Raw genomic sequence first — 24510 nt, 5'->3', positions numbered from 1 at the left:
TATATTATTTATGCGACGATGTAAAAAAGAAAGAAATTGTTTTCTGGTACTTTTGGAAACGGAGCATAATACTACTTTGTTCATTTATCAAAAAGAATATATTATGAAATAGAGAGGACTTATCAAGTGAGACAAGGGAATCGAGAGCTGACAACGAATTACATAGGGTATTTTTATGTTAACGAGGAAACACTCTGACAACGGTAAAAAATATCCATCAGATTATAATTATGTATTTACAAAGTTGATCTTTTTTTAACGTACATACATATATTTTTTTAAATCATTTAGAAAAAATATTTTCATAATTTATTTAATATTTCTGTATGTTTATTAATTTTTCTATATAGAATTTGATTTTTTGTTTTCAATTTTAAAAAGTTCCCATTATAGTATATCTACATTCATATTTATGCTAAAACTTAATACTCACTGAATATGTAAATTTTATACAAACATACACATGGAAAATAAATAAAAATCTATAATGACATGATATTAACAAATTTAAAAAAATCTTACTTTCTTGATTTTGTGAGTTTTTCTTTAATTTCATTAGTAAAATTATTTTAACTAGCGATATAGGAATATTTAATCTTTTACAAAAAATTAACAACCCCTTTAAATAAAATTTTTTGTTTATGGTCTATAAAACTTAAATATATATAGAAATATGTTAGTTAATAAAATTTGAAAACTCAACAATTGATATACATAGGTATGCAGTTTAGTTTTTTAGTGGTAATTCTTGGCTGGCTTTAAATCATTGGGATTATAACACCATTGCTTGATAATAGGCTTTTGGATTTTTTTTGGATTTTTCTTTGTGTTGACACAAACTTCTTTTGGGACTTTGAGGCAATTATTTTTTGGAACAAGGCTGGAATCATAGTTATCAAGACTGTACAATTTCTACCTATAACCAGAGTACTCACCGCGGGACAAGAGATGATTGTAAGTGACAATTTTCCTCCGGTTGCAGATCACAGTCTTCTTCAGGAACATTTTGAATATGGGTTCGAGATTCCTCGTGGCATATTTCCTTCCCTGGTTTTGTCACACAATTACTGGGAGCACAAATTTCCCTTGGTGCTTTACGACAGGAAGTCTCTGGATGAACTTTCTTGACTATTTCCCTATTCAATTCACATTTTTGAACAGGCCATTTTTCACACTTCTCTTTAATCCCAAAGGGCTGTGCACTTGAACTGTCCGTAGGAATGTGAAAAAGTTCGACTACGTTCGTTGAGAGATTTATACATAATTAATAAATAAAGCTATAGTTTGCATGATATTACCAGTGATGTTTCGACAACGGAGTTGTTCCACCATTTTACACTTTGGTTCGTCCTGTTGGAGTTCATATGACTTGTACTTGGTTTCACAGACATTTTCATACTGAGTGGTGCAGACTTGAGGTCCTTTTGTACCTGGACTACATTTTTTTATAAGAGGAGTTCGACAGACCTTCACTTTTTCGGAGGACGGCTACAATTAAAAAGAAAAATGATTATTATTCCGGCTATTAACCAAAAGGGATAATACCGTGGGCTTGAATGTGATGTGACAATTCTTTTTTGAAGGATGTATCACACTTTTTTTCAGAGGAAGAGGAATAATCTGTAATGTAAGTCATATGACACTTCTTTTGGAAGCTGTGGTGACACTCCATTCCACGTTCATAAACAGTTTCTTCAACTTGTACAACTTTGGGTACACATCGGTTACCATTTTCATCTAATTTTCCAGGTAGAGAGTCCAAGTTAACAAAAATATTCTTTGTCAAACCTTCTACTTTCCCAAAGTCATTGACTCCTTGAGATTTTTTTATAATGCTGAGAATATCTGCTTGATTATATCTCTGTCCTATAATTGGTCTGAGGAAAAATAGACAAAAGAGTCTCTTGATTAACATTTTGTTCTTGGAAAAATGACTTTGGTATACGATACACTTCGTCACTGATGTTATTTCATGATGGAAAAGAGGTTTTTATAGTGTATGGATGATTATACACGCCTTCTTATGTATACTTTTATTTACAATTTCAAAGAAAGTGAGAAAAAAGATTAACATATATATAATACTCTTTCCTTAATGCCATAGGAATCAAGTGCAATTAATTATTATGCACATATTCTTCATATCGACTATCAATGTGAGTTTTTTCATTCTCTAATTAATAAACGACAAATGAAATGTCCAAAAAATCATCTCACACAAACAATTACGATCTATCATAAAGAATACCGAACACCACGGAGAGTCAATGAATTTCTATCTTACCCTTCAAATTGAAATATTGCAAAATATTTACAATTTAAATAGATCCTATTTCCATAAAAGAGTATGCATTTATAAATCGAACAAGGTTATATGTAGACTAAGTATTTCATCCCTACATAAGCTGCCAGTTCTTATGTTCTGAAAAAAAAAAAATGAGTAATATACTGTATGTCAAGAAATTGATGTCCTATTTTTCAAAGAGATATAACTGAAAGTAAATTTAGCATTGTGGCATAATTTTATTTCCCAATATATCCCTCCTTAATTTTTATACATTTTTTAATGCTTTCGGGCATACCAGCAATTAAAATATCCAAAATATCATCTGAAATTTGCAATCAGTTAAATTTTAGAAACGATAGTTTCTTCATTTTTTGCAGGCGGTAATTTATTGATCTTATATTGAGCAATGGCTCATAGATTTTCTATCGGAGAAAAGTCCGGACTGTTGCTAGGCCATGTACCCTTTGCCCAAAATGGGTCCAAGTTATCCTAAAGCCATGCTTGAGCCATGTGAGAGCTATGCGCAGGAACTCCGTCTTGCTGGAATATCTGGTCGCTGATTTCCTCGAGGATTCACTTTTTTCGTAAAATTTTTGGCGATGGGTATTTTTGCAACACTCAAAAGTTTTTTGTTTTTTTTTTCCTTCTACATCCACCCTTGTTGTCGAGGCACTCCCCGGAAAGGTGACAGTTCCACCACCTTCGAATGGTTTTGACTAAAATGCCGAGGTTCCGAGCGACCTCAAACTGCCTTTTTCCTGCCTCAAGTTATGCTTCGGGTACATAAGGAGTGCTCTTTCGCCATTCTGTGACATCACATTTTTTATCATTTGTAAATTTCAATTTCGAAGAAAAATGCATAAAGGTTGTTGTTTCCTTGCCTTAATTTTTTTTTGTAATATTATTTATTCCCCTTTTCATTTTTGAACTCCTTATAGAGATGCGGCAAATTAAAAAGAAGAATATCCATTTCTTGACATACTGTAGATATATGTACAATGTAAAAAAATGAGTACATATTATATAAAATGTATTCAATTCATTTGAAGAACACGTTATTTCTTTCATATTGTGTTCTATCTTTAAAAGTGTTTGCCATTTTCAATTCGAAAACTTTCGTAATAGTCCAGCATAGTCCTATACATTATCTATATAATACAGTTATGCTGTCTTATATTTCTTTTGGTATAATATGTTTACATACATGTATAACATTCGTTATTAATAGATTACAAAGTTCCTCGTTTCTAAAATGACGTAATCATTTTTTTATTTTTAATTTAAAAAGTAACAAATATATTATAACAATAAACATTACAATGAGTTAACAATCAAACTAAGAACCTAAAATATCTGCAATATTAACCCTAGAAATTGTATTTTACAGATCATCAGTTGTTTTATTCAAGTCTTTTGGATCATAACACCATTCTTTGATAATTGGTTTCTTGATTTTTTTGGGGTTCTTCTTTGTATTCACACAGATCTCCTTGGGTACTTTGAGGCAATTGTTCTTGGGTACAAGACTTAAAATACATGTTATAAATCAATAAATTAATATGTAGATAAATAGAACATCCTCTTTAGTCTTTAAAAGAGAAATCCTTACCGTGGAACAAGTGAAGACTCCATGTGACAATTTTCTTGAGGTTGGAGATCGCATTCTTCTTCTGGAATATTTTGAATTTGTGTTCTTGACTCTTCATGACATATTTCATCTCCAGGCTTAGTCACGCAGTTACTAGGTGCACAAACCTCTCTTGGAACTTTTTTACAGGATGTTTCTGGGTGAACTTTTTTAACATTATTTTTTTGCAAGTCGCATTTTTGAACAGGCCATTTCTCACATTTTTCTTTGACAGCAAAGGGGGACCCACCATTATCGTCCCCAATATGAAAGAGCTCAACTTAAAAGAATCATGTCAATTTCAATAAATCCTCATTTTTAATCACTTACCGGTAACATTTTGACAACGGAGTTCTTCAACCATTCTACAATTTGGCTCATCCTGCTCAAGCTCGTAGACCTTGTACTGAGTTTCGCAATGATTTTCGTATTCTGTCTTGCAGATTTCTGGTCCGTCATCTCCATTACATTCTCTAATCAAGGGAGTATGGCAAACCTTTACTTTTTCATTATGAGGCTGGAAATTAAAATCAGAGTTAAATAAATGCTAGACTTCATTTGTCTTTGGGCTGACTTACCACTGGATTAAAGGTAATGTGACAGTTCTTTTTGAATGTGGTGTCACACTTCTTTTCTGCAGATGAGGAGTAATCCGTGATATAAGTTAAATGACACTTCTTGCTAAAGGTATGTTGACACTCCATTCCACGTTCATAGACGGTTTCCTCAACTTCAACGACTTTGGGAACACATCGCTTCCCGTCTTTTTTAAGTACTCCAGGCAAGCTATTTTCATTGACAAATAGATTTCGAGTAATATCCTCTAGACTCCCGGACTTTAATTCCGGGGATCTTTTCAAAATACTTAACAAATTTGCTCGACTTAAGCCTTGTTGAGCCTGGACATTTCCCAGGAGTCCACAAAATAAGAATAGTAAAAAGATAGAATTGGAACACATCTTCTTCAGTACTATAGATTTGACTATGAAATATGTTATCATTAAAGATACTTTTGAGTATTGATGACTCTAACTTGATAAGGAAGTGTTTATATACTAATATATATCTGTAGGTATAGGCTTGATACCTTATTGTTAAGGCGCTCTTTCTTATTATTGCATGATCATATGATTATTTATTGATGTCTTATCTAAGAATCATTGAGCAATTTTGTGACCCATTTTTTTCTCTGTATTTTTGTACATACATATTAGAAAATCCGTTTGTCTTTACTTAGTTATATCATTATACCTCAGTCTTACTCCACCTATAAAAAAATTCATATTCTATTTGGTTATCAACTATCAATTGTTCTACATATTTTACCCTTATCACTGTTCCGAACGTTGATTGGTTAAACTTGAAGTTTCGTCTGTAAAGTTATATACAATTCTTAATAACTATTTAATAGTAATTATATATTTAGAAATAATTGTTTAATTGCTACCAACTGATTTTGAATCCTTTTTTTATTATTTGTTTCTTTATGAAGGAAATATTGCAAGATCCAATAAAATAACTTCGTGGAATATATGATAACTAAAAAGACACCCGCAATACGGTTATTACCTAAGGATTAAGTATTTATTTATATATTTGATTTGTATGACTACAAATTTAAAACTTTAGGATATGTTGAAATATATTTTACAATATTATATTATTTGAATATATGTATTAAATTTGAAGTAAAACTTGTCATTTCATGAATATAATATATTATTTGTATGAGTACTATAGAAGTTTTAATCATAGCACTACAAATCTCAGTAGTACAATTTCATGTGCTAACAATGGTGTCCTACAACCTCGACAATTAATTTCTCAGAGTAGCAATTCACAGCAAGGGAGGGTACTCTCATTGAAGTCTTAGGGCGTACCGTCCAGATAATGACCTCCTAAGTTTTTATAAAACTGAATGTAATTGTGATTTTTTTTCTATCATTAACTAGTCAAAGTGAGCGATAATCCAGATTACATATCAGAAGGAAGTTGATCGAATCTTCAAATTGGTTAATATTTTTCCGATTTTTTTTATAAGTTCATTTTTTATTTAAATATTCCTACCATTTTATAATTATAAAATTTGAAATTCTTTTTTATTTTATACCAGATATGAAAACATATTATTTTTTATGTATAACTTTTGTAAAAACACCTCTTTTTTTTCTTTTGGAAATTTTGGTTGATTTGTGAAAAAAATCCAGAATGATAATTAATTATTTTAAAAACGTTGTAAACAAAACATATTTTGGCATCTAGGACAATTTATGAAAAATGATTTCGTATAAAAATGTTTTTATATTTCACAATGAAATACTTAAATATTTAGAATATAAAATAAAGTTTGTTTTCAATGTTTTTATAATATTATTCTTAAAATAAACTGGGGAGTCCTCCGGATAGTGCGCTTTAAGACTTTCATGAGAGTTCCCTTGAAACGATTTGGAGTACTATTCTGCAAAGTTTAATCAAGAAGTGAACTGTCGAAGTTGTATCGTCTCCGTGTAAGATATACTATTTTTTTAATGAATGATTCCACATTTATTTTATTTATTGCTATTTTTTATAAGTTTCCCTAGGATTATTATTTAAAAATCAAACTTAGACAAGGAAACACAGAGAAAGAAAGAATTATCAAACTTTTAGTAATTATTTTTGGTATTTGAAGAGGAGAAATTACCAATATAACTTTTTTTTCATCTTATAGATATAAAGTTCAATATTTAATAAACATATTTTAGCCTGCTTTAGTTTTTTATTCAAATATATGAGATGAGTAGCAGGACTGTAAGCTATAGTCAAGAGCCTTAATTTGATCTATGATGCTTTATTTCACTCAATATAGCCATTAAAATAAAATCTATCCATTCTAAAATATTACATTGTAACTTTTGATACTTTATGTACAATTTGCAGCATTTCCAAAGAAATAATCAGAATATTATATTGATAGAAATTAACAAAAAAGAGTACAAATATAATCCAGCCTCATTTTTGATAAAAATAGTTTCGACCCTTAATTTGGTTTATGAGATTTGATTTATATCCTTATACGGCCTTTTAAATAAAATGTATCAATCTGTAATTATTTTATTATGAGGGTGATTAACTTTTACTACCTAAAGTGTAATTTGCAGCGGCTCAAAATGAATTACCAGAATAATTTATTGATTGAAAATAACGGTATTAATTCCTCAAAGAATACAAATATACTCAAGATTCAGTTTAGAGAAAAATAGTTCTAGCTTGCTTTTATGATAATGGTACATTTATGTTTGTATACATTAGTAGTGAGGATGATCTTTTCATTTGGTGTTTATAATCATTATGCTTATGGTATGTAAACTACTATGTAACATGGGTATGACATAAGTACACGTAATAATTTTCCTATAAGAGTGTTAGACTATGTATTTATCACTGATCATTTGAATAATAAAATATTGGATAAATTTCAATAAACATCGAATACAAAAGACATTATTGTTATTCAATTTTAGAAGAATTGCGTGACTAAATGGAGTCTAACGGAATTCATAAGTTACATAAAAATACAAAAGTACTAGTGATGAGTTTCAGTCTGGATATTCTTGACCGATCTGAGACCGTTATGATTAGTGTTGTACCGAACTAATTCGGTCCTTAGACAAGTCCGGTCTAGCCTGCTCTCACAGAAAAATTGGGTCTACATCGGTTCATAGGAAAAAATCGCTCTAAATCGGTTTAAAAGAACAATTCGATCTTTAAAAAATCTGACTTATTTCAAATTAGGCCTGAAACGATTCTCAATATAAATTGATTTTAGCGTCATTAAGTTGACAATAAAATCATTTTTTTCGGAAAAGAAATGGCTTAGGTTAAAAATGGTTTCCAATTGTACAAAAACATTTGAAAAAAGTTTAAAGTGGTTAAAAAAATATTTATAGGTAGCTCAACGGCCCTAAAGTTTTGAAAATTTAAATATTTAAATAAAAAGCTGAGTATATCCTTGAATACTGTCCATATACCTGATTTTTTTTTTTTTTTTTGGGAATACAATACTGAGCTAACTAAATTTATAATGAAATATATTTTATAACTATTTCCGAAAAATTAATATATATATGTTAAAAATAACGTCAATTGAAGTTGATTGTAATTCAGCTCATAACCCTTTGTTTATTTTTTTTCTGTATTGCAACCCAAATATTGGACTGATAAATATGAAAATTTGCAGTGACGTTTAATTCACATTAAATTCAACACAAAAGTTTAAACTTTTAATTACCGTGACCTTTGAGACCTTTTCATGAACGTTTCACGGAAAAGGATCTTTTTTATTCAATTTAACGCATAAAACCAGCAATTACATTTTAGGTCATCCTAGTTGAAGATAGTGCCTACACGTAGCACAACGATAACCATGTTGAGGGACATAGAGATCGAATGGTAGAGGCTGAGTCACACCCGGGGGACTAGACTGAGGGGACTTATACGAAGGTTCTGTTGGCGTACTTTCAGTAGTGTTGAAGTCATACTTCAAGGATCAGATCCGCACGCAAGCAAATTATCCCTGAAAAAAACTACCAGGTCGGTCTTCCTTAATGCTTGGAGAGCCTCCTCACTATCAAAAAACTCCATCTCCAAGACTACCTTCTAGAGTTCACTCAGATTCAGACGTGGAAGTTGACGAGCCATCCTCTTCAACCATTGTTATGTATATACCTAGTAGAGATAAGTAATATCATGTTAGAAACCCATTCTTGTTGACGATCCCCCAAATGACTCAACAGCGATAGTTTAAATTATTTCTTTGATGCTTCCAAAAAGGAGGTAAGATCAACACTAAAAGACTAAAGGAGAATAACATGGTCAAACATATAAAGTCGTAAAAGAAGGAGGGTAGGAACAAGTTGAATACTCAACATCATACCCCCCTTCATCAACTCCTCGGTGAGGCCGGAGTTGATTAATGTGCCTTGACCTCTTTTGACCATCAATTAGGACTGACCAAATACAAATACCATCTTTGCAAATTATCTGCCCCAGTATCCATTTGGATTTGCGCTTGTCAAATGATTTACACCACACATACATGCTTTAACAAACATAGTCTTTTGAAGGGGGAGGTTTAGACGTGAATAATCTGTCCAAGCAGATAAGGATGGTGCGAGATAAAAGGAATTCAGCCGGGGGTTTGCCGCAAGACAAAGGTATAGAGTAGTAGGTGAATATAATTTGTCGAGGGTGATTCTGGGGTTTTTCTTCATTAACTCTTTGATAATTCTCACGCCCCTTTCTGCCTGGCCATTTGATTGCGGATGGTAGGGAGGAGAGAAAGATACTCCCCCCATTAATACAATTATGAGATGAAGCTTCGACCTAGAAAACTGTGGACCATTGTCTGAATGAAGCTCTGTGGAAATCCAAACCTGGAAAACCACTGTTGAAGCAGTTGGGCAGCTGAGGTGTTCGGCATTGATGCAGCCTCGATCCGCTTAGATCCCGAATCCATTAAAATCAGGATATTTTGTTTGCCCAATTGAAGATAGTCAATGAGTAGACGTCGCCATGCATCACAAGGGAGAAACGGCATGAATTCGGCAAAGGAACGAATTAGTAGTTTGGTACGTACTACATGCGGTAACGAAGAAACTGATGTCGTCATCAATGCCAGGCTACCAGATCTTGGTATATACAACAGCCTTCATTTTTACCACACCATGATGATACAAATGAAGCTCATCAAGGAATTTTGCATGGAGAGAGAAGAGTGTCACTAACCGAATACCCCAAAACAACAATTCATTTCTAAGAGAGAAGGCAAAATGTTTTGAGAGATAAGCTTTGTCCGATACGCGGGACCAGTCATTGGACATAGCAGCGTCCAGAGCGAGACGAAGAGGTTAATCGGCCTTGACTGCTTTTTGAAGTTTGTCTTCAGTAGCATCAGAGGAAGAGATTAAAATACACATCAGTTCATCCACATGATCCTTGTTGTTAACAGGATTGTCCAAAGGACCACAAGGGAGTGAGCATTACCATGGAGTGCATTAGAAACAGCTTGCTTGACTTTAGAGAAATTCACCTCAGCCTTCACTGACAAGTTAAAAGGCAGGGTCTAAAAAGTTCATGTAGGGCAGACGCAACTGAGGAGAGATTTCCGAGAAAGTGCTTATAAAATTGAATCAGACCAAGGAAGGATTTGACTTCGGACGGAGAGGTAGGAGAAGGGAAGTCCAGTATAGGGGGAACAAGCTCTGGGTAGAGGGATTTGCCTTTTTCAGCAACTCTGAATCATAGATAGGTCAACTCCTTTCTCACGAAAAACACTTCTTGTTCAAGTGGGCACCATCCACAGATATTCTTTCATAGACTAGACAAAGTATGGATAGGTACTCAGGCAGGGACTTCGAAAATATTAGAAGGGCGTCAATGTAGACTTTAACATCATTAATACCTTGCATGAACCTTTCTTGGGCCATCTGCAAAATAGCAGGGGCAAAAGCGAGACCATGAGGAAGGACGTTGAAGCGTAGCAGGCCAAGAGGTGTATTGATTGTTAGCATATATTTTGATTGTTCTTCCATCTCGTACAGCTCGTAGCGGTGACTGAAATTGAGTTTTGTGAAATAGTCAGGCAAACCTACAAAGAGTTTTTTCAGAATAAAGTAGGGATAAAGGAGCTTGTTGATCTACATCACTCTCTCTCTCTGTCTCTTTTCTTCTTTGTTCATTTGTTGTTTCTATTCCCTTATATTCAGCTCTCCACAAGTACACAATAAGTATATGTTAAAAATTGTATAAAATATGAACTGCCGTTATCTAAACATAAATAAAATCTGGCCGGTGTTTTGTTCAGTTCATATATTATACCACTTAATTCTCCGATTCCTTTTTTATGATGAGAGCACAAGACGTTTAAAAAATGATTGTATACTGGACAGAAATTTGTACATACATACAAATGAACTTTGTTCTATTAATATATATGTAAATTTTTGTGTTTTCCCTTTGAAATATTTTTTGTATTTTTGGCCCACCAATAAATCAAAATATAAGTATCAAACAGTAAAACAACTTTTTATTTATTTGTATAACTAATGCAAATATATTATTTATATAATATTAATATTCAAATTCCTAAAATTATAAATCATTCTCATGTTTCTTCAAATCTTCAGGGCGATAACACCAGTTCTTCACAATAGGTTTGCTCACCTTTTTGGGGTTTTTCTTTGTAGTTACGCATACCTCTTTAGGGACCTTAATACAGTTGTTCTTGGGAACAAGACTAAAATGATAAAACATAATACAAAAGAATAATTTTTCTTCCTACTAAAACAACATTAATGTCATGATTTACCGAGGAACAAGGGAAGCTTCCATCCGGCAATTCTCCTCGGGTTGAAGACCACATTCTTCGTCGGGAACATTTTGGATATGAGTTCTGGATTCCTCGTAGCAAATTTCTTCACCTGGTTTCGTCTTGCAGTTACTAGGAGTGCACACTTTTTTGGGAACTTTTGTGCATTCGGTTTTTGGGTGAACTTTCGTTACTTTTTTTTTTCTCCAATTCGCACTTTTGAACTGGCCACTTCTCACACCTTTCCCTCACACCGAAAGGTTGAGATGAGCTATCTCCTCCAATATGTAAAAGTTCAATGGTCTCGTTCTTACATCTGAGTTCCTCAACCATTCTACAATTAGGTTCATCTTGTTCAAGCTCATAGGTCTTGTATTGTGTTTCACAGTGGTTTTCGTATTGAGTTGTACAGACTTCAGGCCCTTTTATTTCATCTCCACACTCTTTAATGAGAGGAGTTCGACATTTCTTTACTTTTTCAGTATGGGGCTAAAAAGAAGTATTAAGAAAAAAATCAAGATTCTGTTGAATATGATTTCATCTACTAAGGTATATGTACTTACTACTGGTTTGAAGGTAATATGGCAGTTCTTTTTGAAGGATGTGTCGCATTTCTTCTCGGAAGCGGAGTCATAGTCGGTGATGTAAGTCAAATGGCACTTCTTCTTGAAGGTATGGTGGCATTTCATGCCTCTTTCATACTCAGTTTCTTCAACTAAAATAACCTTTTCAACACATCTTTTACCATCTTCCGTAAGAACACCAGGTAATTTTTTCTCATCAAGAATGATATTCCTCGTTAAATCATCAATATCTCCGTTTGTAACTCGTTGCTTTACAATCCCTCTATTGATGGGTAGTGCTTTCTCAAGGTCTTGGGTGTTTCCTAAAATCTTCAAAAGTTGTTCTTTACTAAAACCATTGTTGAAAAAGCCTTGACGATCCTCTTCAGCAGCATCCGACCTTCTTAAGCCTTCCTCTCTTGAAATTTGAGACAAAAACTCATTTATTATTCTTTGTGATTCTGCTGAATCAGTTGGAATGTGTATGACACCGGCATCTTCTTGACTGTCATCATCTCTCAAATTGACGGATGTTTGCTTATTATCAATGGTTACTGTGATGTCATCGATGATCTCGTCGTCTTCAAGTTGGTCCAATAGTTCCTTAGGAAGTGTATTTCTGTCCATGGGAATATCTTCTTCATCAAAGGGAACCCCTTGAGAATTTTGGAAAATAGGGAGATTGTTTATTGCTGATCCGGTTTCACTCAATGCAAGGAGTACAACAAGCTATGGATGAAATAAATTATAAATTCATAGTTCAAAGCCTGGATAGAAATGTAGGATTCTACCGAATAAAACGCTATTTTAAGCAACATCTTGGGAGAGTATCAAATCAGATCCCTCTTTGTATGATTATGTTGTGAGACTAAATGTTTCCTAGGTACTGATAGATTATTAAAGTGATTTATACTTTTATATACAACACTCAAATACGTACGATCAGGGATTTCTCTTTTAATTGCTCATTATATTGATCCATGTGCGGTGATCTACTTTTTGTATACGTTGTGTGTGTAATACGTAGAGAGAGGGAGTGAGAGATAGCAATTGGCAATGCAATCGTTTCCTATATATTATTAAGAAGTAGATTACCTTAGAGTTTATCCGCATGAGTTAAAATAGAGTATACAAATCAATTTCTTCTTTTCTTTTGGTATAACGGACTTATTGTCCATTAATAACCATGATTGAACACAAACAAATCAAATCATTATCATTGATATGCATGAATATCAATGAAATTCTTAAAAATATCGAATATGTTGTATGTAAACAAAACCGCAAGCTAAAATAATTTTTTTCAAAATTAAGTCTAGATTACCTTTGTATTCTTCTAGGAATTATGGTCAATTTCTATCATAAAACTATTCAAGTTAATACTTTCGAAGCACCGCAAATTGTACTTAAAGTGGCGAAAATTTCTCGTCACAATAAAAGAGTTAGAAATTGATACATTTTATTTGAAACATATCAGGATCAAATCAAGTCTTCTAAATCAAATAAAGCTTTCAAACTATAGTCAACATTCTTGAATATCTCAACTTATCTCATAAATGTGAATATAAATCCTATAATTGACCATAATTTGTCTTTATAACATTGAGATTTGGGATGAATGGATAAAAACTAAGGACTTTACGCAATTTTTTCATTATGCATTATGCTCTAATCACTTTGTCAGAGGCCCCCAAGAATTCACCGATAATATTAAGGAAATTAAAATACAACGCTGTTCCTACCAAATTTAATGTAATTTCTCATAAGATGGAATAGATATAAATAAGAAAAAAACGTCAATCCTAATGTCATGACTCTCTTTATGGGATGATGATGATTTCTTAAATTTTTGGATTTAGAAGAATTTCAGAATATTGTTTTTTACTGTTCCGTGAATACTTCTTGTTCAATTTTGTTGGAAAACAATTGCTTCAATTGCAACAATCTTTTTTAGGAAGATAAGCGTGTTGAGCTCAATTACGAATGAAAGATTAGACAATGATACACCTGAATAATAAGTTGTCCAAATAAACTATCGAATAAAAAATTGGTATCTGATATTTTTAAAATATTCCTCAGACTAAAATTCTAAGTTACCATGTCTTTGTGTCTTCCTGCTATCTTGTCCAAGTTGACTCTGACTATTCATATGATATCCAAATGCATAGTAATACATGGAGACGATTCTATCACTTTATATACTAAATGAAACATTTATCACTTTACCATATAGTCATATCATCAATTTCAAACCATAAAAACTGACTGAAATGTATGTTATAACGCTCTGAGGCCATAATTATATCCTAATTTACTTAAAGTAGATACACATATCTATTCATAACGAATTGACCTCATTCAATGCATGCAATACATCAATCTTGTAATATCAATCGTATATAAATCCTTAGATATCGATAGTACATATTTTTTCAAAGTCGAAGTTATAATGCTTCTGAGTCTAATTTCTCATTCTCTGAGATGAGTCCAAGTCATGATGTCTCTAACCTAAAACATCACCGAATCTGATGTAAGGATATTAAAATAAAGTTGTATTATTAAAACTCAAATGTGACGTCATTTCTTTGAACGTACCCTCACTTTAAGGTGGTGTATGTTACTCATCCTTTTACGCGCCTTGTCGCCTCTACGTAATTTTTCTCTATAGTATCAACCTTCAAAAGAGAGATGTCAATATTTCTTGACAATTTGTTCTTTAGTTTATGAGTTATTGTGATAAGTGGGACGCTACTTTTGTCATTTCCAATTACATTGGATCAAAAACAATATAGTGTTTTAATTTTACGCTGCTTCATGATGGGGAAAAAATACTGCTTAAGCAAAACAATTGCCTGAAGGGTGTCAATGGGACTTCAGTCCAAACAGGGATTAAAAATAAATGAATGATAATAATTTACAAAATGTCAATTTTGAACAAAAACGTATTTTCTTTGTGAAGGAAAGCAAAGGGTGTTCACCCCATGTTTTAATTGATATAATATGTACAATTAGAATTGTAGGTTTGAACACTGATTTGATGTCAAGGCAAGAGTATGGAAAGAGCGTCGATGAGTATTACATTCAAAATAATGAGATTCCTCTTTAGTTCATCGAAATAAGTAACAAAAATACACAGACTAAGATATAAACATCTAAATCACATGTTAATCATAGAGGATAATGATTGTAGTACAATTGTAAATATGTACATTAATAAGCAGCGCAGGAATAACTATGAGAGGTTCTGTGATGTGTGTATGTGTAGTTAATTGAATCATATTTCAATACGAAATAAATTCATTTGAGCTATGTCACAATAATTATGTAGATACATGTATCACCATGTCGCAATGTTCTAAGATGGATACATAAAATGAAATGCTCTACTAGCCTAAAAATCCAGATTCATTGGCAAACTCAATGCTTGATTATGCTATGATATGCAAATCTAATCAAATTGTAAACATCTTTTTTATGTCCATATGTTAAATTTTATGATATTGTTAAAAGCGTGGACGCTTTTTGTGCTTTTCATTTGAAAGATTATTTTTTATGTATTTTCAGTGGTGTGTCGTAGTTTTTAGAAGCTATTTTCAAGCTATATTTTATTGAGTATTTCTATTAATTAGAAAAATATTAGGTTTTGTTAATTGTTTCGAAGGATTCTATAATTTTTGTCTCTATCATGATTTGACAAAGAGGATACTTGAAATCTGGAGCGAGAATTTTCTTTTCCTAAGCTGTTGTCATTATTATCCCCTCCAGCCTACCCTTGCGGACGTTCCTGTTTGTTGGACCAAAATAATTCGGTCCTTTAAAGAAGGGAGGTCTAAATACATCCAAACAAAAAAATGGTCTACAAGATTTGTTCCACAGAAAAGTCGATCTTGATAGTCGATGACATAATGTATATTCGCCAATTGTTAACATCAGTACAATGATGTCATATGAAATTTAAAGCGTACATTTTACAATTCACAAAAACGAAACGGGGAGAAAATTGTCAGATTGAGTGGAAAAAAATTATCCATAGAATAAACAATACAAAAATGGTTCACTTTGTGAACAAGATTGAATTGCGTTCCTTGGTCTCATATTGCGGTATTGACGGATATATCAGTCCTACTCGATCTAGAAAAATAACTATAGAACGAATCGGAAAAAATGGAATTTCAACACTGCTGTTTGTGATAATTATGGATAACTCAATATGTTAGATATCATTGCTATTTTTCAAAATGTTGGTCTTTTTATGGTATATTACATATGAACAATTCAGTATTGGTATAAAGAAACCTCCTTTATGTTGAAAATGAAATTTGTTTTATTTATTAAATTCATAGTATAGTGTTTTTGAAATGATCTCCCCAAGATAATTCTAAAAATGGCGGCTGGACCCTCTAAATAAATGGAGATAGGATCTTATTTCTCCTTATTTATTTAAACTCATGCAGTCATATTGAGATGAAAAACATAAAACCAAGATAACTTACTTGTGAATTGAACTGATTGGAGCCAAAATTTCAAGTTGTTATCTACCTATGGATTTAATTTAGAAACATTTTATATCTAATTGAGTAGCACAATAACAATTTGACTGTAGGGTAATTCCATGGAAATGTCAACCTCAACATGAAAAAATAAAGTTGCCATATTAATAACAAAACTTACTTAAAATGTATCATCAAGGTCTATATTTTGAGGTACACAATACATCCGATCACAATATTCACACCAATACATGTTTTTCTTACTACAATGTTGAGACGCAATACTGTAAACATTGATTTTTCATTGATTAAAATTGTATGCCTTTCTTAATGGCCAGTATGGAAAAAAATAATAAGCTATGTCTTCTAACCTTACTTTTAATCAAGAAGGGATGTTGTGCCCATATGTAAATTAGTTATTTACTTTGGGTCTTTCCTTTGTCTGGTGGAACGTGCTGTTTGATGCCCGTTTATGGACAACTCCTGTAACGGGTATCAAACATGTTTTTAAGGAAAAGTTGTCATAAAACATGCATTTTAAAAGCAATGTCAACCAAACTTTCCAAGCAAAGCCAACTTTTCCATAGATGACATATTAGCAACAATTGCCGTCCTCGTCTTATTTTTACTATTATTACCGAGCGTTACGGACGTTACTTGTCGGCACAGCTATAATTATATAAGATCAAGAATGCTAAATTTACTGCATTTATAAATAAATATACTAATTGGTACAAATATTATTTTATAGAATACATCTTATGAATATATTATTATTTATTTCTTCTTGTTTTCGAGGGGGGTCAGTTGACAGTGTGGGAGGCAATGAGAGGCGGGTCGTTAGCACGACTGTGTTCAGCCGACAGGAAGTTGTCCACACTGCTGCCAATTTTGCCTGAGCCGCTACAAAGAGATGCCTAGACATCACCATCGAAGAGGCGACTCCTGAAAAGATTAAGAGCTTCATAGACATACAGGAGCTGGAAGGTAGGTGGGAAGATGTGCCCACCCTTCATGGCACACAAGGAGTGTCTCATATCGATGTTGTGTCATGGGAACTGACCAAGCACAGGATGTACTCTACTGCTAAGAATCATACATACCCACACATTTTTCTCTCTTCAACCACCAGAACCACAAATAAACGACACAGGAACAGAAATTCAGTTCTTACGAAAAAATGAGGTGTTAAACTATGTGATTCTGCATACATTAGATATGTAAACAGTCACTTACCAACAGCTCTCTCCATAACTTTCTTCCCCAACAGAACAGACCTCAGTTCGCAGTTTCCAGCAGAGGGCAACGTTCTCTCTTTTTTGCTGACACGCAATATTCCTATACTAAGCAATATGACTAAACAAGAGTTGGTTCTAGAGACTGTCTTGACCATTTAAATGGCCCACTGAAGTTGAACATATGTAGGTAAAGGCCAGATTATGGTAGTGTTTGTTGTCTATTTCAAACGTGTAATATGCGTAACGGCAATGTTTTCTGATTTTTTCTTTAATAAGAAAACAAAGCTTTTCTAAACAAGATTTTTGGGTACCTGGAACCCTTTCTTACAAAACGATATTTAACATTGTTAGTCTTTGAAAGATAAATTCACAGAGTTTTTATCATGTGTTCAGTGAGCCCAAAAACCTTGTCCATTTCCGTAACATCCGTAAAGCTTGGTTTTTTGTCACTTCTCTCAAAATCCAAAGGTTCAAAACATTCAATATTGCAGGCTTATGTTTATACCATTTACTGTAACTAATGTATATTCAATTTTCTAATTCAAATCAATAGCTTGTTAATGTTAAGCTTAGTTTCCGAATTTATCTCTGAATGTAACGTCAGTAACGCAGGAATTACTTAGGATCAACTTGAATATACTAAATAATACTAAACAAATTAGAAGTATGGTCATGTCAGGTTAAAGCATTACCTAGTCATAACATTATTGTCTCCTTATTGAGAAGCTTTTCATTCAAAATTATTTTTAGATTAGAAGTCCAAAGATTTTTCAAATGGACAACTAGCCGTTCATAGAGCTAAAAAAGTTGTCAACTATTATTGTCAAATTTATAACTTAAATTTGTGTTCCTTGTTATACGGTGAAACGGATGATTCCAGGACGGATTCAACATTGATATTATTAAGGGAGGAGGGACTTCATTAATTATCATCTCTCTCCTCACCTAACCTTTTATAATTGACTTGAATAGAAGTAAACTTTTATTTTTTAAATTATAGTATTAGAAATAATTTTGGCTCTTAATTATATATGGGCATACTAATATCTACTTCATAACGTAACTTTTCCCTGATTAAGAATATTTTTTTATTAAATGGGTCATGGAGAGTGCTCAAGGTCCACGGGAGTTACGTTTATTTTTCATAAAAGCTTAAAAATTATTGTAGTATTTTTCAAAAAAAGTAAATGATATCAAATGTGACTTCTAGGCTTTATTATTTTAACCAAATGTATAATATATATCTCTAGAGGCACTGCATAAACTTAATCACGGTTTATTACTTCAATTTCTCGGTAAGTTTCAACCTAATAAACAGGGGATAAATGAAAATTTCCGACTATGGAAATTTTAGTATGGGATCAACTTGTACCGAGTTTGTAAAAAAAATGAATGTTTTTTCTCAATATTGACATTGTGTAGCCACATTGTCAATATTTTCGGAGGTAAGCAATATGTATTTGAAAACATAAGTGTTTTATTAGGAAGTAAAATGATTACGTAAATACATGAATGTTAGTATATACCTAAAAATCAAAGTACTTCGAGACCTCGGCAGATTTGCTAGATCAATTCTTCCTTTTCTAATTCTTAAAATAAATGATTGACCAGATAGCACACTTGTGAGCTGAATTTTTCATAGGAAACAATTTTGAGAACTTTGAAGGATATGAGGGATATATTCCTCGTTGTGAAAGAGTATCAATTAATTTTCGAAACCTTTAAAATCAACAGAAGTGTATTATGAACAGGAATCCCATGTTAATTTTAAAAATATTCTCAAACAGGACGAATTTCAAAATAAATAGAATTGCAGACTAATAGCTAGGGAAAGGAGTGTGTACAGTAAACATCCTCGACTGGTTATAGTCTTGGGGATGGCTAGGGATGGTAATGTATGTATTTGTCAAAAATGAATAATGTTTCAAAATGCTTATAATCAAATTCTGAGTTACAAAACAAGAGAACAATTTTAACTTTACGACAAAAAAGTGTAAAAGTTTTCAGCTTTATTAAAAAGTCAATTACCAAAATTAGAACTCACTAAAGGAATGGAACTTTTACAGAGCAGGGCTGCTCGATGATCTGATTATAAGAAAGATGAAGAGCTATTAACAACATATGGGAGAGTAAGGAAACAGCTTTCTCTCTAACACACACTATAAGTCCCTCTGCTCTTTCAGCGCGCGCATGTACATATGTAAGTGCTTCTTCCACCCACGTACGTGTAATTTACTCACATATATTCAGTAACCTACGTCAAAGCCTTAGAAGATATCAATGTATAAGGTGTCACATGTACAAATAATTTAGTAATGAGAACAATACCGCGTCAATCCTTTGTGTGTTACTGCTACTTTTTCTATTGAATAGTGCAACACGAAAAAAACAGCAACAAAAAGGCAACTAAAAATGTTTGAGTGATAGTCTTGAAAACAACAGGTGCTGCTAAGTTCGATTTATTTATCTCTACAAATAATATATTTGCATTTTACAATATTATTGAGATGTCAGTCTCTCCGACGAGCACGATTCCTCCTGGCTTAACACCATGGGAAAAGATAACCATTATGAGCATTGCAGCCTCCGCTGTAGGATTCACACTTCTACTTGTTGTTTGTATTGTGGGACGGCACTGTTGGATTAATGATATTCTGAGGAAAAGAGGCAAGTTAGCTTAACTTCGTTCCGGGTCTTTTAATGGGCATTATTATGTAACTCATAGGTCAAACGAATGAATTAATTTGCCCTTAATATCTATCATGTGAGCAAGTCCTGTATGAACTTACATAGTTATATACAATCATTTATAAAATGAAAGGCCAATTTTCAGATGAACAGTAATCTTTTAGAGTTATCTCAGTAACAGTTGAAGAATGATACAATCTATTATTTCAGTAGTAATGTATTTTCTTTAATTATATAAAGTTGTATCTCATAGTGCGATTGTATTTTCTCAGATTTTGTGAACTTGCATTCTTTTATTCTTTTCTTTTTTGACCAAATAGAACCTATTTTTTCTATGAGTAGAACAGTTGTGAAATCAAAGATATAATCATGATATTATTTTCTTCAAAAATTAATAAAAGTTGAAAGCATAAAATAAGTAGATGAATCCAAAAGACTTTTATAATTCATTCAGACAAAGTCCTAGAGATGGCACTACTGGGGCGTATCGAGGTTATTTTTATTTAGTAGTATCCCTTGGAAGAAAAGACACTCATTTTAAGCCAGTTCGGTCTATTTATTTCTCTTTGGAATTCGTTTGAATCGAGGAATAGGCTGGAAAGATTATGACGACTGTTTTTTTGGATTCACAAGGAATAATAATCGACCATCTGGAAAAGGGTAAAACTATTAGAAGGGCTTATTATTTATTGTTATTGAACTGTTTGATAACCAAGCTAGAAGAAAAATGCCCACGATTGGCCTACAAAATTAACTTTCCATCACGACAATACACCAGCTTATACCTCAGCAGTTGTGGTCGCTAAATTAATCTAAATAAGGTTCAAACTAGATGTGTCCACAGTACTAGCAATCTCATACACCTTTTACTTTTCTGTGATCCATCACTTTATCATGGATTTTATCAATTATTTCTGGATTAGTAACCTCAACAGGGCGTCCATAACGTTCAGCGCCACTTGCACCCATATGGCCAATTGAAATTTATAACCACTTATAGACTGTTTTTATAGATGGTACAGAGTCCTTAGACAGTTTATTAAGCTTTTTTAGTCTCCTGAGGCGTTTTGCCTTTCATAAAATAATGTACAATCAACACACAAAATTCTTTTTCGTCCAATTTTTGAAAATCACTCCACTTCCTCGATTCAAACAAATGTCAAACAGAAAGAAATATACCGATCTGGCTGAAAAAATAACCTCAATACGTGCCATTTGTGCCATCTCTGAGACTTTGCATATACTTTTCAAACAACTTTATAAATTTATATACATATTTATCATAGCATCAACGTGGATATATATGTTTCGTAGTAATTGATGACTAATAAATTAGTCCAAACGACTAGACAAATTGATGTTGTAAAAAACTGGGCAAAAAGAACGTTTAAAAAAAAAATTGTGACATCTGTTTAGTTTTTTAACATTTAATTTTATAAACATGGACCTATCTTATTATAATGTATAATGATATAGGTTTTAGATTTAAGTGTATTAATAGAGTTGCTTACAGGAAAAAAATACCTATTTTAACCCGTCATTACTTTACTTCAAATTATACTCAAATGTACTTTATTGGGGTGTTCAGATACCCAAACATTCAAATGCATAGTAATATAAACTTGATTTGCCTTTAGGTTAGGTGTTATTCTTAGAAATGGGATTTTTGTAGATAAGTATTAAAGGAGTATTCCCCGTGCATTCAACAAATATGTCCCATCCCAAGTCATTTCTTAATTGAAAGTGTGCGAATGATTGAACCAGCATGTCACCTCTTTCCAGTGAATAAATTAAATATTTTGTTACCATTAGTATTACATTTCATGCCCTTGAATTCATAATCTTAAATAGTAGTTATAGAAAATAATATAGACTAATATATATCTCTTACTTCCCTTTCATCTGTTTTTCTCGTGTTCATCATTGAAGATGTTAAATAATACGAACGTATATAAAACATTCTTTGAAATATTAATAAGTAATTTCATAATTTGTTAATCATTCATTTATTTATGAAGTTCCATCTCCCTAAAAAATTGAATGCAGGATATATGAAACCCTTATACACCTTAAGATTTGGTCACTTTTAATAAGATTATAATATAAAACAAATCCACATTCCTCGATTTATTATTAATGTAAATCCTCCACCATTAGAAGAATTGCTGTTAACTAATAAATAAGACCTTAAACCTTTAACCGTCTCATCTTAAAACTAATTGAACTCAAGAACTCTATCTACCAATGAGAAATAGGTAATTCTGAAATTTTATTTGAATTAAATACTAAGCTATAGATATTGCCGGTCATAATTATTGTAAGGTGTGTAAGTATACTTGAACTCAATTCTAAGGAGGTAAAAGAGAAATGTAAAGGAGTTTATTACGTACATTTATTGAAGGGACTAATAAGTATGTTGCTAGATAAATTACATAATAATTGTCCATCTTTGACTACAGATGATTGGAAAATTGGAATGCACATTTATGCAGAATAATATGATTTAAATGATAGCATATTATGCGTATTTGATTCAGATTGGCTTGTCAAATACGACACAACATTTATTTTTTCTCTTATCATTTTAGTTTTGTGTGTTTTTTCAACTTCTACATTTTAAAAATTGTTTGTATATATTCTATTAATAAGTTTGATACTATTTTGGAAATTGTCAAAGTTAAGAATATACCTGCAAAGCAGTCCTATCTTTCGGAAAATTTAATAGGGCTCTTACATATAATTTGAGTTTAAATTGTAGGATCCATATGAAACCCCTTTTTAAGGGGTTGCATTGATAATGTAAAATGTTTTACTAATCGTTTTGATTAACGAAAGTAGTTTCCATCTCCCAAAAAAGGTACATTCTAGTAAAACAAATAGTATCCCCAAAGCTGTTAAGTCACAAAATGTGCCTGTTAGCTTAAGTAGAATGATGGTCCACATAAAATCTTTTTGCCCAGCAAGATGTCTTTTTTTTAGTGCCACAGGTGATGTATCTTTATCCTTTCCCAATTTTTTTCCCCCTTTGCATAATTAACATAATTAACTCAATTAAAAGGGTGAACTCAGAGAGCTTGCAAAGTTTGAGCGGACAAAAAGTTGTCATGTAGCCGAGTAAATTGTGAAAAATATTGATCACTTGGTCTTTATTTTGCATTTGGTGTATTGATTTAGTTCCACTCAAGAAAAGGAATTTACTTTTTGAAAAGAAATATCCATGTTTCAAACGAGTCTATTTTACTCTTCAAAAGACAAAAAATTGAGGGAGTGTTATTATTTTTGGGGTGATAAATTAGAGGGGCAAGGTTTGTATTCATCTGTGTATATTACTATACTGTAGATATATTGACAAATGTATCTGGACTACTATAAAAATTAATATTGAATGCCAGATAAAATGTATGAACAATGTACATACATATACATATTTGAACTGAATAATTTGTTTGAATGCAAATAAAATGATTTACGGAATGGATTTTTGTATGGGTAATAACTAGAACAAAATCAAGTAGCCATAATAAATTCACAACATTGTTAGCTATAATTTTGCGCATACTAATTCAATCGAGAGTGCTTATATATAATTTATGAGTACAATTAATTAAAAACTCAATTATCCGTGATAAAATGGTTACATCAACAAAGAGAAAAATATAGTCAATTAAATGACCTAGTCTCTTATATTATATCTCGTAGTTTTTAACATAGGTAAATATTAAAGAGGAGAGTTAAAGAACAAGGCAAACTTTAGCCTTTATTCAGAGGAGATCATTACAATTTGTGTTGAATAAATATCATGAGACTATTTATATATGCTTAGCAGACGCGTTAATCCGAAAGTATTATCATTTTTTGTCCAGTGTAAAAAAAGAGAGTAGTCACATATAAGAACCGGCCAGTTTTTTAAATTGAGTAGACTTATTCTTCTTTCTTCCTTTTTTGTAAGTCTTCAAATAAGTTGGTAGTTGTTGGCCAGTCAGGGCCGTCCGCAGGGAGGGAGGCTACTGCCCCCTCCCCAAAAAAAAAATGGAGAAATTTAATAATTAACTTCGATGGAAAAAAAAATTATAGGTCATTAAGAAAAAAATTGTTTATCTAAAAAAAAGGTTTTTGAAGAAAAAAAAAATGAAGGACTTTTTTTAAAACAAACTCCCCCCTGGCCAAAAAAAAAAAAAATTGCGGACGCCCCTGCCAATTCTTTACAACTATGGAACTATAATTCAATAATTGCAGAAAATTGTTCACAGAATTTTAAAAAGACTTTAA

General features: G+C 32.2%; 4 protein-coding genes across 4 annotated transcripts in view; 1 reads left to right on the top strand and 3 right to left on the bottom strand.

Annotated features, from left to right (window-relative positions):
• Positions 1 to 328: 328 nt before the first annotated feature.
• On the bottom strand, positions 329 to 1940 carry LOC121120257 (uncharacterized). The gene is made up of 4 exons (XM_040715103.2): positions 1546 to 1940; positions 1299 to 1488; positions 936 to 1236; positions 329 to 880 (listed from the first exon to the last, which is right to left on the bottom strand). The coding sequence occupies exons 2-4, from the start codon at positions 1330 to 1332 to the stop codon at positions 736 to 738; spliced, it is 480 nt and encodes a 159-aa protein (XP_040571037.1). The 5' UTR covers positions 1333 to 1488; positions 1546 to 1940; the 3' UTR covers positions 329 to 735.
• Positions 1941 to 3528: 1588 nt separating this feature from the next.
• LOC121120802 (uncharacterized) lies at positions 3529 to 4942 on the bottom strand. The gene is made up of 4 exons (XM_040715678.2): positions 4493 to 4942; positions 4245 to 4431; positions 3897 to 4194; positions 3529 to 3813 (listed from the first exon to the last, which is right to left on the bottom strand). The coding sequence occupies exons 1-4, from the start codon at positions 4913 to 4915 to the stop codon at positions 3669 to 3671; spliced, it is 1053 nt and encodes a 350-aa protein (XP_040571612.1). The 5' UTR covers positions 4916 to 4942; the 3' UTR covers positions 3529 to 3668.
• Positions 4943 to 10958: 6016 nt separating this feature from the next.
• On the bottom strand, positions 10959 to 12751 carry LOC121120528 (uncharacterized). The gene is made up of 4 exons (XM_040715408.2): positions 12617 to 12751; positions 11826 to 12554; positions 11263 to 11751; positions 10959 to 11190 (listed from the first exon to the last, which is right to left on the bottom strand). Exons 1-3 carry the CDS (start codon positions 12641 to 12643, stop codon positions 11395 to 11397), a joined length of 1113 nt encoding a protein of 370 aa, XP_040571342.1. The 5' UTR covers positions 12644 to 12751; the 3' UTR covers positions 10959 to 11190; positions 11263 to 11394.
• A 7050-nt stretch (positions 12752 to 19801) lies between these two features.
• LOC121120149 (synaptotagmin-5) overlaps positions 19802 to 24510 on the top strand; it is a 44865-nt gene continuing 40156 nt past the window's right edge. The window contains exon 1 of the mRNA XM_040714990.2: positions 19802 to 20220. Within this exon, the coding sequence (XP_040570924.1) occupies positions 20061 to 20220 (160 nt within the window). The 5' untranslated portion in view covers positions 19802 to 20060. The remainder of the gene's footprint in view (positions 20221 to 24510) is intronic.

The sequence above is a fragment of the Lepeophtheirus salmonis genome, chromosome 6 (genome assembly GCF_016086655.4).
Source record: "Lepeophtheirus salmonis chromosome 6, UVic_Lsal_1.4, whole genome shotgun sequence".
Taxonomy (NCBI): Eukaryota; Metazoa; Arthropoda; class Copepoda; order Siphonostomatoida; family Caligidae; genus Lepeophtheirus; species Lepeophtheirus salmonis.
This window is presented reverse-complemented; position numbering and strand designations above follow the sequence as displayed.

Bases quoted from the DNA above. Each gene is read 5' to 3' on its own strand.
- LOC121120257 (XM_040715103.2), bottom strand. From the start codon at position 1,332: ATGGTGGAACAACTCCGTTGTCGAAACATCACTG. The intron at 1,237-1,298 runs GTAATATCATGC...CAACGAACGTAG, and splicing joins CCGTTGTCGAAACATCACTG to TCGAACTTTTTCACATTCCT. The intron at 881-935 runs GTGAGTACTCTG...CTATGATTCCAG, and splicing joins CAATCATCTCTTGTCCCGCG to CCTTGTTCCAAAAAATAATT.
- LOC121120802 (XM_040715678.2), bottom strand. From the start codon at position 4,915: ATGATAACATATTTCATAGTCAAATCTATAGTACTGAAGAAGATGTGT. The intron at 4,432-4,492 runs GTAAGTCAGCCC...TTTAATTTCCAG, and splicing joins ACATTACCTTTAATCCAGTG to CCTCATAATGAAAAAGTAAA. The intron at 3,814-3,896 runs GTAAGGATTTCT...ATGTATTTTAAG, and splicing joins GAGTCTTCACTTGTTCCACG to TCTTGTACCCAAGAACAATT.
- LOC121120528 (XM_040715408.2), bottom strand. From the start codon at position 12,643: ATGTTGCTTAAAATAGCGTTTTATTCG. The intron at 12,555-12,616 runs GTAGAATCCTAC...TTTCATCCATAG, and splicing joins TTAAAATAGCGTTTTATTCG to CTTGTTGTACTCCTTGCATT. The intron at 11,752-11,825 runs GTAAGTACATAT...ACTTCTTTTTAG, and splicing joins ATATTACCTTCAAACCAGTA to CCCCATACTGAAAAAGTAAA.